We start from the raw sequence: 13,086 nt of genomic DNA, 5'->3' as shown, positions 1-13,086 counted from the left end.
CGTGACCTCGGTGACTTCTGCGGTGGCTGGTGCCCGAGCCGGGCAGCCCCTGGGCCAGCAGCAGCAGCAGCAGTTTGGATGTGTGGGAGGAGTCTCGGGGCTGGGGCTTGGGGTGTAGGACAGTGCTTACCTGGGCGGGGGGGCTTCCCGGCTACCACCGGCATGTCCCTGCAGCTCCTCGGCAGAGGGACCACGGGGCTCCGCGCCCGCAGGCACTGCTCCCGCAGCACCCAGTGGCTGCAGTTCCTGGCCAATGGGAGCTGTGGAGCCAGTGCTTGTGGTGGGAGCAGTTGGCAGAACCCCCCTGGCTGCCTCTCCTGCTAGGAGCTGCAGAGACATGCCAGTTGGAGCTGGGTAGGGAGCCTGCCAGCCCCACCCCCCAGCACCAGCGCAGGTCCCAAGTCGCACACCGCCACCCACCCACCCCCTGCATGGGTCCTGGTTCACGTGCCGCTGCCCACCTACCCCCCCCAGCATCAGCAAGGATCCTGGGCCACCATCCCCCAGCACCCACGGCACCCCTGGATCACCCCCCGCCACCCCCGAGCACCAGCCCAAGTTTTAGTTAGGGGTATATAGTAAAAGTCATGGACAGGTCAAGGGCCATCAATTTTTGTTTACTGCCCATGACCTGTCCATGACTTTTACTAAAAATACCCATGACTAAAACGTTGCTATCACACTCCCTGACTTGAAGTGGTTTCCATTATATAAAGCGTTTACAGTTTGGTTCAATGGCTCTCAGCAATCCCACTGTACAAATTGTTCCAGCACCCCTGATTATTAGCAAGTCTCCGTTAGACTTGATTTGGCAATTTTCATTTATCATATTTTAATTCCTGAAGGGCAAGAAAAAAATTACCCATTCTGCTTAATATATACAAATTCAATGTAGTAAAAGTGTTTAAATGTTACCTTAGGTCCCATTGGTCCAGGCCATCCAATTGGTCCTGGCATTCCCGGGACACCTGGAGGACCTGGTCTACCCTTAAAAGGAAACAATCAAATATTATGAAAATGGGTTTAATATCATTCCAGCACATGGGGTTCGATCACAGATGAGATGCAAATTAGAGAAGAAGTATTTTAATATCTTCAGTACAGTATCTTCAAGAAAAAAATTGCAACTGAGACATTATTTTGGCATTTTTTTTTTTAATCCCAAGGAATCCATAGTATCCATAGTATGCTTTCTGTTGAGTCTAAGAAGGGAAGTTTGGACTCTCAGAAACAAATATATTCTAACGCATAGTATATATATCAGTGCTGGAAGTATATATATCAGTGTAGATCAGTGATGGGAGACTCTACATGCAATTTAAGATATTCATCCTTAAAAACAGGATCAGTAAACCAAATTCTGCCCTCATGTATGCCAATTTAAATCAGGAGTAACCCCTTGTAGTTACACCAATGCAAACCAAATATACTGTAAGGGAGAACAGAACTAGACCACAGTTGCCAACTTTCACACGGTAAATAAGCACCCCAACTTTCACAATAATTTGAAAATCAAGCTAATTCCATTTCAAAACAAGGCCAAAACAAGCCAATCTCTAAGAACCCCAACACTCTATGAGACTAGGTCCCCCGGGCCTGCAGTCTGGGACTGTGGTGGGCCCGCTGTGCACCCCTGACTCTCTCCCCTCCTTGCCCCTGCTCGTCCCCCCTTGGCCCGCTTGCCAGGAGTTGATCAAAAAAAAGAAGCAACAAGCTACAAGCCAAAGAAGCAACAAGCTACAAGCCAAACGTCTGCGTTTTTGGCATCTCTAAACTAGATCCATAGAATCATAGAATATCAGGGTTGGAAGGGACCTCAGGAGGTCATCTAGTCCAACCCCTGCTTGAAGCAGGACCAATCCCCAATTTTTGCCCCAGATCCCTAAATGGCCCCCTCAAGGATTGAACTCAAAACCCTGGGTTTAGCAGGCCAATGCTCAAACCACTGAGCTATCCCTCCCCCCTGGTAAATCACATTTACTAACACTGCATTTCTATAGATTCATTTTACTTTCTTTTTCAAATGTTAACCTACAATATTGATATACTTTATTAATTATGACTATGTTACTTGTAAAAAACCTCTAGGACCAGATCCTGGAGCTGCATCCATTTACACCGGCTGTGGAGCTGGCCTTAGGACTCCAATCAAGACCACTAGGGCTAAAAGTATGCCTTAGAATAAGCCAGCCAGCTTTCACTCAGTAGTTGTGCTCACTTACTCTAGGACTGTATTTAGCCTCACTTCTCTTTAGAGATCTGATGATTTTAATGAGAAGAGCAAGTATTCCAGTGTCTAAGATATGCCGTCTCATTATCATGTTTGATGACACTCTCTGAAATATTACTATCTGGGAAACTCAGAGTTATACAGGTCATTTATTTTTTTCTATCTGGCATTTGAAATCTAAATAAATAAATAAATACTATATACATAGTTCTTATATTTACATGCTTTGTATTAATTTGAATTAATTGATTTGTGCCTATTGTTAAAATATTCGGTGTATTATTTAAAAGAATGGCTCTTTTCTTGGTGGAATGACCTAATCTCTGCATATCTCTGATTTCATCCTGCAGAGGATTTTTTGGCTTCTTTTGAAAACTAATTACATTAAAAGGAAGCACTTAGCCAGTGAGATGAAATATTTTGTGACATTTAGGGGCACATACTGTTGACAATATAGCATGGCTCACATGTCAGCAAATGCAAGGTTGTAGTCAGCGTATTGTGCTGGTGCCAGAACCCCTCAAGGATAATCACTAACAGTTATTTGTCTTTTGACACAAAAGTCATTTAATTGAACCCTATTTTCAATGGGTGTCCGACTTAGGCTTGTGTTTCTCTGTGGATCAGTCGGGATTTTAATTTTGACTTTTTTTTTTTTTTTTTTTTTTTACAGCTTTTATAACTGTTCCCAAAGTCTACTCCCTTAGGCACAAATATCTAGCTCAGGTTATTCTCTACTCTCTTTTAATAGTGTGGTTAGGAACATATCTTGTCATCCATTTTCACACAGAATTCAAATAGACTCCAATTAGACATCTGGGTCAACCCCTACTAGCTGCCAATGTCAGCTATGAGGCTGGTGCATGAACCAGATTCTATAAACCTTGATTCGTACCTTTCTTCCTGGTCTGCCAATTTCCCCCTGCCACAGGGAAAAAAAACGGAATTAGTCATGGAGATACCAAGTGAAGAACAGCAGGTCATAAATGAATGTACTTAAAAATGGAATTGGGAAGATCTGTGTGTCTTGGACTTCACTCTATGAGCTAAAGTGGACAGTACTCACGTAACAGAATAAATGGCATCTTCAGTTATATTTGGGTCCCAATTCAGCAATCCCCCCCTATTCAGCAAAGCACTTAAAGGTATACTTAGCGTTAGGTATATGCTTAAAATTAAGCTTCTGCTTAAGTCCTTTGCTGAATGTGTGTGGACTTAAGCATGTGCTTAAATATTTTGCTGAATTGAAGTCAAAAAGATTAATGTGCAAACTATTTATTGTATCTGAATGGACCCATATATTAGATATTGCATGGGATGGCGCTGCTTCCTGTTTCTTCAAATACGGTAAGATTTTCAAAAGTTACTACGCAACTTGGGACCATTGACTTCCAATGCAACTTGTGCTCCTTAAGTGCTTTTGGAAATCCCACCCATAGGGTATCAACAATCAGCCTTTCCTACAGCATTTTGTAGATATAGAAGGTGTCATTCTGAAAAGCTATACAATAGGCCCACAATGAGACTGAACAGTTATAGCTGAAGCTTTAAATTACAGCCTGAAACTGATCTACGGAATCCAGCTGGCATTAAAGCAAACTCCCACTAGGTGACCAGATAGCAAGTGTGAAAAATCGGGTCCGGGAGGGGTGGCGGGGAATAGGTCCCTATATAAGACAAAGCCCCAAATATCGGGATTGTCCCTGTAAATTTGGGACATCTGGTCACCCTATCCCCCACCCACCCAAAGAACACACCACCACCAAAAAAACCCAAAAACCTGAAAGCAAAACAAAATCCCAGCCACCTGCTCTCTCTCTCTTTCCCCTACCCTCCAAACAAACAAACAAACAAAACGCCAAAAGAGTTGGTACTTACTTTTTCCCCTTTTGGTCCCATCACACCAGGAATTCCTTGTGGGCCCTACGAAGAAAAGTGAAGGAAATTGTAAACTTACTTTAAAAAAAATACCCATTCCTTGGTTTCCTTGCCCTGAACTCTGTCCACCTGTCTGTCTGAGAACTGAGAGTTCCTCTGGGAAGTGACTTCCCCCAAGTTCACAGGTGTTTGTTGTGCCGGTTCAGGCTCCTCTTTAATTGTAAGTGCTGTGGCATCACTGAATGGCAGGAAATGGAGAGGCCTGGTGCAGTGAATGCAGAAAGGGCAGTTTTGAGATGAGGAAGAAATACCAAAAAAGAGGGGCTGGAGCAGAGCAAAGGGGCCAAACATCAAGGAAGCTGATGGAACTCTGGAGAGCAAGAGATGGAAAGAATGCTGAAACTGGTGTGGAGTGCTAACGCATCAAAAATTGATGCAATCCGTTCAACCAAAGTGACTGTAAATGGAATAGTCTAAAATGTATTCATTATGCTTTGCAAAAAACCTTGTAATGGGAAGCTGTGACACTCTATAAACCTTTCTTCAGAATGAAACCGCTGAAATAAGTTATTTTCCCTGCCATTGCAAGGGCCTTGGGCATGGGTGCACCTCAGTCCCTCTTAACTCTCTATGTGGGATAGAGGAATAGCCTATTCTCCTGTGGGCTGTAATACTTGGGTCTAATTTTGGTTGTTGGCTTTAGTGAGTGGGTGCTGGCTGGTATTGGTGGCCTGCGATATGCACAAAATCAGACAAGGTGATCTAGTGGTGTCTTCTGGCCTTAGACTTTATGACTCATTATCTTAGACAGGACTTCTTAGCCTTTTCAGGGCTGCAGCTCCCTTTTCTTTATGAAGATCTCTTCACCTCCTGCAACTTCCTTCCATCTAGCTAGGACCTTCCTCCCATTTAACAATAAGAGAAAGGAAAGATAGTTGCAAACTGTAGAGATCAAAACCTCCAGGTTGAAAATCCCTGATCATGGAAATTTTGCTGTGATTTTAAGAACTTCTTATTTCAGTGAACTGATACGATTTTTTGTTTGTTTTGTTTTACCCCCCAAACAAAAAGGGTTTCCAACAGCAAAATTCACCTTTCATTTTTTTGAAAAATAGCTGTGAAACAAATTATATTTACCTCCTCATAAATGTGACAAAAAGGACAAATATTTGCTGGTTACATTTATAGGGTGAAATTTTTCACACCATTCACGTTGTGAAAATGAAATGCCGTGCTCTGAAATATAATTTTCATAACTGCTGTTGTTATAGCATTTTTAAACAAGGAGGTCCAAAAGATCTTAAGTCTCTAAAAAAAATTCTAACTGTTTTAAATTAAATCTCAAACTAAGTTATAGGTCTCACTATCTCTGGTATAAATTTCTCTCATGCTGTCTGATGTCTAACTCAGTCTAAAGCTGTATTTTAGCTCATTGGGATCTGAGGGGACTCTTTTCAATCGGTTAAGCAATGGAGGGGACTCTACACCTCACTGGGGGTGCTGGCCCGACCTCTTCAAGTATCAGGCCATAAAACTGTATCAAACTATTTCATTTCTAATTTCCCTGAAGTGACACTTGAAATCATTACTGTGGCTTTGGTCAACAGGACATAGGTCATGGGCAATGACGATACAATCCAGAAGTCATTATTCAGGAAGGCTCTGAAGAAGGCACTTCTGAAACTCTATTCCCTCAAACACCACAAGTCAGTTTAGTGTTTTAACTGAAGGAGGTGGAGGGATTTTGCCACTTCAGGTGAAGGCATCTCTACCATTAAACCAGGGGAGACTTTGAGCCTCAACTCAGAAAGATTCTGAAAAACAACTGTTTTGGTTTTAGAATGCACCAGAGGGCAGATATTTTTTAAAAATTGTCCAGGGGAGGATATCCTCTGAGCCTTGATAGTTAGGGACTTGACCCCACCACACAAATTACTTGGTTCAATTCTGAATACTGCCTGTTCGTAGCAATTATACCATCCAAAATACAATGTAAACTAATCATCACACTATATGAATAGGGCCAGATTCTATCCTCAGTTACACTCAACTATAGCTACTTGGAAGTCAGTGGAGTTATTTTAGATTTACAGTGGTGTAACTCAGAGTAGAATTTGGCCTGCTATGTATATATATGAGGTAAAGTGAAAACGTAAAATTCATCTCAGATTCTGTAGAGAATATTCAGTGTGACTCACATCAGGGACATTCAAGTTACAAAAAAAAGGTGTTTGGAGCTATTATCTTAGATTATTTGTTTATTTTAGTACCAATATTTCCATTCCATGTGCCAGGAGCTGAAATGATACTGTCCAGAGGATTTTCTGCTCTAAGCTTTGGAACCATGAATCCTTTATAAAGCACATTCCCACAGTTTATAATTAAAAATTCCCAGACATGCTACTCCATGATTGTAGTACGACCTGACAGCCAATTGTTTTCAAGTTGTCATAAATATAAAGGGAAGGGTAAACACCTTTAAATCCCTCCTGGCCAGAGGAAAACCCTTTCACCTTTAAAGGGTTAAGAAGCTAAGATAACCTCGCTGGCACCTGACCAAAATGACCAATGAGGAGACAAGATACTTTCAAAGCTGGAGGGAGGGGAAACAAAGGGCTCTCTCTGTCTGTGTGATGCTTTTGCCGGAACCAGAGCAGGAATGCAGGTCAGAACTCCTGTAAAGAGTTAGTAAGCAATCTAGTTAGATATGCGTTAGATTCTGTTTTGTTTAAATGGCTGATAAAATAAGTTGTGCTGAATGGGATGTATATTCCTGTTTTTGTGTCTTTTTGTAACTTAAGGTTTTGCCTAGAGGGATTTTCTATGTTTTGAATCTGATTACCCTGATTTACCATCCTGATTTTACAGAGGTGATTCTTTTACTTTTTCTTTAATTAAAATTCTTCTTTTAAGAACCTGATTGCTTTATTCCTTGTTCTTAAGATCCAAGGGTTTGGGTCTGTGTTCACCTATGCAAATTGGTGAGGATTTTTATCAAGCCTTCCCTAGTAAAGGGGGTGTAGTGCTTGGGGGGATATTTTGGGCGGGAGACGTTTCCAAGTGGGCACTTCCCCTGTTCTTTGTGTAACACTTTGATGGTGGCAGCTGTTAACGTAAGCTGGTAAGAATAAGCTCTTTCATGCAGGTCCCCACATCTGTATCCTAGAGTTCAGAGTGGGGAAGGAACCTTGACATGGTGATAGCGGTGGGATCAATTTGAGACTTTTTTGGGGATTAATTTGAAATCATTTTGAGATTTTTTCTTTGAACCAGAAGCACAGATTTTAAAAGGAATTTTTTTTCTTTCTTTTTCCTTTGGGCTGCTTGGAAACAGGTTTTAAGCTGAAAGCAATTACAATTTTTTTTGTCTCTGCCTGGGGGCCAGAGCAGAGACAAAAGGGAGCTTGCTTTTGTGAGCTGGAGTTTCTCTGCCTAAAGGCAGGGTAGTTAACCTCCTGCAGGGAAATTCACAAGTTCTTCACAGACCTGAAGAGGTGGGGTTTTTTTAGCTAAGAGCAACTAGAGGGATTTTTCTGTCTATTTGTCTGGAGACAAAGGTGTTAGGTTTTTTTTAAAGGATTTTTCTGTAGGCTGACAATCCCTATCAGAGAACATAGGAATCTGGTTACAGCACAACCTATATATATATATTTGACAAGCCAAGTTTTTGTTTGTTTGTTTATTTTATTTCTAACTCTTGGGTGTAAAGTTAGTTAAAAACAGAGAGGCAAACATGACAGAGCCCAAGGCAGAAACAGCCAAAGAGGCTGCCCACAGGAGAGCTATGGAGGCAAAGGAAAAAGAATGGAAGCATGCTGAGGAGGAAAGGGAGGCTGCCCACAGGAGAGCTATGGAGGCAAGGGGAAAAGAAATGGAGAAAAAAGTAAAAGAATCCCCTCTGTAAAATCAGGATGGTAAATCAGGGTAATCAGATTCAAAACATAGAAAATCCCTCTAGGCAAAACCTTAAGTTACAAAAAGACACAAAAACAGGAATATACATTCCATTCAGCACAGCTTATTTTATCAGCCATTTAAACAAAACAGACTCTAACGCATATCTAACTAGATTGCTTATTAACTCTTTACAGGAGTTCTGACCTGCATTCCTGCTCTGGTCCCGGCAAAAGCATCACACAGACAGAGAAAACCCTTTGTTCCCCCCCCCCCCCCCCCAGCTTTGGAAGTATCTTGTCTCCTCATTGGTCATTTTGGTCAGATGCCAGCGAGGTTATCTTAGCTTCTTAACCCTTTACAGGTGAAAGGGTTTTTCCTCTGGCCAGGAGGGATTTAAAGGTGTTTATCCTTCCCTTTATATTTATGACACAAGTGCTCTAAGAAAATTAATTTCATAAATTCTTTAGCCACTTTATTAATACTATTTGTGTCAATGGTCTTTGTAGACCATCACATTCAGCATTATTGCTCTTTTAGTTAAAGGAAGAATTGATGTATTCCGTGTTTCAGGAGTTCTATTTTTAGACTCAAATAACTATTGTCATCTTTCCCACATATCGCAGCTTCATAAATCCTTTGGAACATCATTGAGTACATTGTGGGACTGTATAATAATATACATAAGACACTGCTCAGTATAGTACAAGAGAACCATGATCATTTGCACGTCACTAATCTACACACACCATATGCAAAATATGTCTGCCTCACCCCACGTTTCAGCAAAGATATAATGACAAGACGCTATAATGAGATCTCCTAAAATAAGACCTTATTATTTTTACAAAATACACTACAGAATAGTTACTAGTCTACTATGAAGTATTATTGTGTAAATAATTAAAACTAAATTCCATTTGAACAAAGCCTATTAGCGTTGCTTTTTAAAATTGTGTTTGTGCACTTATTAATTTGTAAAATACAGTGATTACCAAAAGATCTCCTAGTCATAAACATGCATTAGTGAGATTCTACTGTAGCATAGTACATATTTTTGGTACTATTTGTATTGCAGCAGTGTCTAGAGGCCCCAGCCTAGATCAAGGCCCCATTGTGCTAGACACTGTACATTTCTTAGTACAGGACAGTCCCTGACCCAAAGACCTTACAATTAGAGCTGAGTGGAAACTGGAATTTCTCACCCATGACAAACTCCCACATTTCCAGAACAAAATGCCATTCTGAATTGCAATGAAAAAATGAAAATTTCCCTGGGAGGAACATTTTAAAGTAATTTCATTTCAAAAGGACCAAAACGTTCTGGCATAAAATTCCTGATCCTCTTCTTTACAAGCGAATTTGACAAAGAATGGGAGGGGAAACAGTGGCACAGATAGATAGAGTTTCTTGCCCAAGGTTGCAGAGCAGGTCAGTAGCAGAGTTAGAAATAGAAACCAGGTCTCCCGAGTCCCAGCCCAGTGCCCTAGCCACTGCACCATATTGCCTTTAATGTATAGACTGTATGCATTTAATTTATGACACAAATATTTCACTAAGATAAAACTGCACAGGTTTTAATCAGTGTTGTGGACCTTTCCTCATAATATGGCATTTATTGGTGTCTGTGTAGAATCCACCTTTGCAAAACATACCATTCTGTGAGGGCTCTGAGGCTTTATGGTCTTCTGAGCCGACACATGCGAAACACTGTCCAACTCTTGGATCCCGCCTTTCATTTTCCAGTCCTCAACAGCCCACCTTGCAGAAATGTTGCACTCAGCATTGAGGGAGAGCTTTGTTCCACTCACCAATCAATACTGGATCCGCACTGTAGTGCTCTGGCAAGAGTCTTATCCAGTCCTCCATGCCTAGAAAGATGGACTCCCTAATGGAAATTCCTGCAGAAAATTTTCAGCTGGTTCCTACTGTTTCCAGTTGGCAAGTAGGTTTCTAAACAGAGCAATGGATATTCTGCTAGTAGAGTACTCATTTCTAGAGCTCTTGATCCTCCAGCAGAAAACAACAGAGACCAATATTAAAAGAAAACCAGTAGAGACTAGTTGAAGGCTTGAAATGATGGTTCCTGAAATTTCCATGGAGGTTAAATGATTCAAGACTTTAGGCTGGTTTAAAGCAGATGAAAATGAAGTGCAACCTCAAGTCTTTGCCTGGAGGGCATTAGGCAGAGAGAGGAAATAGACAAATATATTATTTATGCCAACTTTTTAAAAAGTCCAACCTTAGTTAAAATATTGTGAAAAATTAAATACCATTTTCAAAACTGCAGCAGCTTTGTAAGGAGCTTAGAACAGATCAGAACATGGAAGGGTATTGTCTAAGATACAGTACTAACCTGGGGGCCAGGAGGCCCTGAAGGGCAATTGAATTCTGGTTCACGTGAAGCTTGTGTTATCTGAAGCTCTTGACATAAATGTTTCATATCAAGGGTAAGCAGCTTCTAAACAAAAAGAAATATATATATATATATACACACATACACACACATCAATACACATCATACAGGGAGGCATGAACAATCAATCAGCAACAGTACAGATCTGTAGGGCATTTAATTCCACCCACTTACAAGGGTCCAGTGCAGGTTTGTGGTTTATCATGCATTTCTCTTAATGGAAACTTAATTATCATCACTTCAGTAATCATCTTAATTATCATCACCCAACCCACGTTTCATCCTCCCTTCTAACAGCACTGTCATAACAGTGTGCCAGCACCATAGCATGCCCTCTCAGCTAGTGTGGGACCCAAATCTATTCTTAAACTTGACTCAGCTCCTTACAGGCACAATTTATGAGTAACAGCACAGCCCAGAAATAGCCTCTTTGCTCTAATAATACAAACTACATTAACCTGTGCACTGGACTGAGTAAACTTCACTCTAGTGATATTTAACTGCATGGATATTCATTCATTACAGGCCAGATCCAACTCCTTTGAAAGTCAGGGGAAAATCTCCCATTGACTCCCAATCTCCCACTGCATAAAGCCCTACATGAGCACAGACTGTAATCAGGTTAGAGCATGCACCAGGGCCCAGCACAGTATCTTATTGTTAAGACAGAGAGGGGAAACCTAGAGTCAGTCAGTCAAAAAATCTTAAGCATAGTACTAGAGCTGGTTCCCTCAACCACAGTACTTGACCATCAGTAACTGGCTTGCATTAGCAAACCACCTTGCTTATGCCTGCTAGGATAAGAATACTAATACTGAAATGCATAAGAATAATGATATGGAGTAACTGGGATTAACAAAACCTGTCTTCACTCGCAAAAGCGAAGATCCATTCCTCAAGCAAGAGTTTAGAACTAAAGCAACATGCTGCTGCTGAAAAACCCCTCAGCAGAGAATATTGGGGCTCAGTTCGTGAGGATCCTAGAGACACAGAGATTAATTTGTTTTATATACATTTTTAATAAGAAGATAATGATAAGGTACGCTTTCAGGAAAAATGTCTCTATTTGTGATTATACAGTTGGATTTAAACAGTAGCTTTTAAGTATTGTAGCTGACTAAGAGACTAAACAAAAAATAAGGTACTCATTCTAAACACTAGCCAGAACTTCAGAATATTAGAAAGTTCTGGTTTCTTCAGTTTGGTGGGAGTAGTGCTATAAACCTAATCCAAAACCCATTGAAGTTAATGGGCATTTTAGCATTGACTTCAAAGGGTTTAGATCACACCCTCTATATATTCTTGACAAAATATCCAAGGTATACTTAATCCTGCTTCAATGTAAGGGGATGGACTAGATGATCTCTTGAAGCCCTACATTTCTATGATTCTAAAATATTAGTATAATATGATAACTTACGTAGTATTGGAAATCATCGGAGTATTTGCCTTGGATCTCAAAGAAAAATAGTTCACAATAGTTGTGGGGCATTAACAAAGAGAAATTAACAAGAGACCAATGAGAAAATTCTCCCTCCTGGGGAGAAAATGTGTGGGAGCCAGTGTAGGCTGGTGACACATGTAAGTGAGCAGACAACACTGCTATGATAAGATAGGCAAAGAGCCAATTCATAGCACTGAGTAACAATCATAGCTATACAGATCTGACTAAAGCAGGGATTCCATACACAGTGCATACACAGAGTGGATGCTGAGGAAAAGCTGATGGAAATGCAGTAGGGAGACTGTTTTGTCAGCTGACCTATTTGTCCAAAGCAAACAAAGATGGAGGTGTTGAGTCAATATCAGATTACTTAAAGCTGGGTGCCGGCCCACAAACAATTGGAGACTGAGTTAGCATCCATTCAAAACGAAAACAATAAAGTGTTTCCTGTTGCTGCACTGTATGGCAAGATGGGATTGCTGGAATACAACAACCAGAAAGTGCTAAGAAAGGATACACGCGTGTATTTAAAAAAACAAAAATAGGAGAGGCAAGAGAAATGCTCCCAGGCAATACTTACAGAATCCCAGCCCTGTTTGAAATACGGTGGTGGAAATAACGGTGGCGGAGGAGGGGCAAGGAGACAGCATGCTCTGTTATTAATTCGTTTCTTCTGTTCCAAGCAAGGGAGTTCTGTTCAAAAGAAACACTCAGCCATTACTAACGGGCAAATGCTCCTAGATTCAAATGGCTTGAAAAATGTAGGTGCATTAATCTCTCTTATGACCTCTGTAGCCCATATTGTAAAGTAATGTTTGAGTAGTTGTATAGTGAGCCTCTGTCACTGCATAAATCACCAGACAGAAGAGCAATATTAATTAGTGTGAAGGGCAGATCTTCAACAGAAGGTGCTAAGCCCTTCGCAGAAGGAAAGGTCCATTGATATTGTGGGTCGTTGTAACTGGAATTTCCCTACGTACCATCTACCGGAGGACAAAAGACTTTTGTTGTTCTGCTCTCCTCCCCGTGAAGATGAGTCATTCAAGTGGACTCCTCCCATCAGCTGAGTTTTCAGCTCAGAGCACATGGCAGGAAGGGGGTAAAAACCCCACACAAAAGGAACTAGGTATCTCTATGCCTCTTGGTCTCTGAGGGAGGCATAAGCAAGAGATCCCCAGCTGCTTAGCCTGGGTTAGCCCTAAAGGACGTATAGAGTTAGCTGAT

At 41.1% G+C, this 13,086-nt stretch overlaps 1 protein-coding gene across 4 annotated transcripts in view; it reads right to left on the bottom strand.

Moving 5' to 3' along the window:
- The window catches only part of COLQ (collagen like tail subunit of asymmetric acetylcholinesterase), a 67,411-nt gene that overhangs the window by 28,087 nt on the left and 26,238 nt on the right, over positions 1-13,086 (bottom strand). For 2 of the 4 annotated variants that reach the window (XM_074943313.1, XM_074943314.1), the window contains exons 2-6: positions 12,443-12,555; positions 10,359-10,463; positions 4,109-4,153; positions 3,126-3,152; positions 916-987 (exon numbers count right to left, since the gene is read on the bottom strand). In XM_074943313.1, coding sequence (XP_074799414.1) covers positions 916-987; positions 3,126-3,152; positions 4,109-4,153; positions 10,359-10,463; positions 12,443-12,555 — 362 coding nt within the window. Of the gene's footprint in view, positions 1-915; positions 988-3,125; positions 3,153-4,108; positions 4,154-9,657; positions 9,752-10,358; positions 10,464-12,442; positions 12,556-13,086 lie in introns of those variants that run through there. The other 2 variants (XM_074943316.1, XM_074943317.1) reach the window with 2 other exon arrangements.

The sequence above is a fragment of the Natator depressus genome, chromosome 2 (assembly GCF_965152275.1).
Source record: "Natator depressus isolate rNatDep1 chromosome 2, rNatDep2.hap1, whole genome shotgun sequence".
Classification (NCBI taxonomy): Eukaryota; Metazoa; Chordata; order Testudines; family Cheloniidae; genus Natator; species Natator depressus.
Note: the sequence above shows the minus strand (reverse complement) of the source record. Positions and strands in the feature narration are given on the sequence as shown.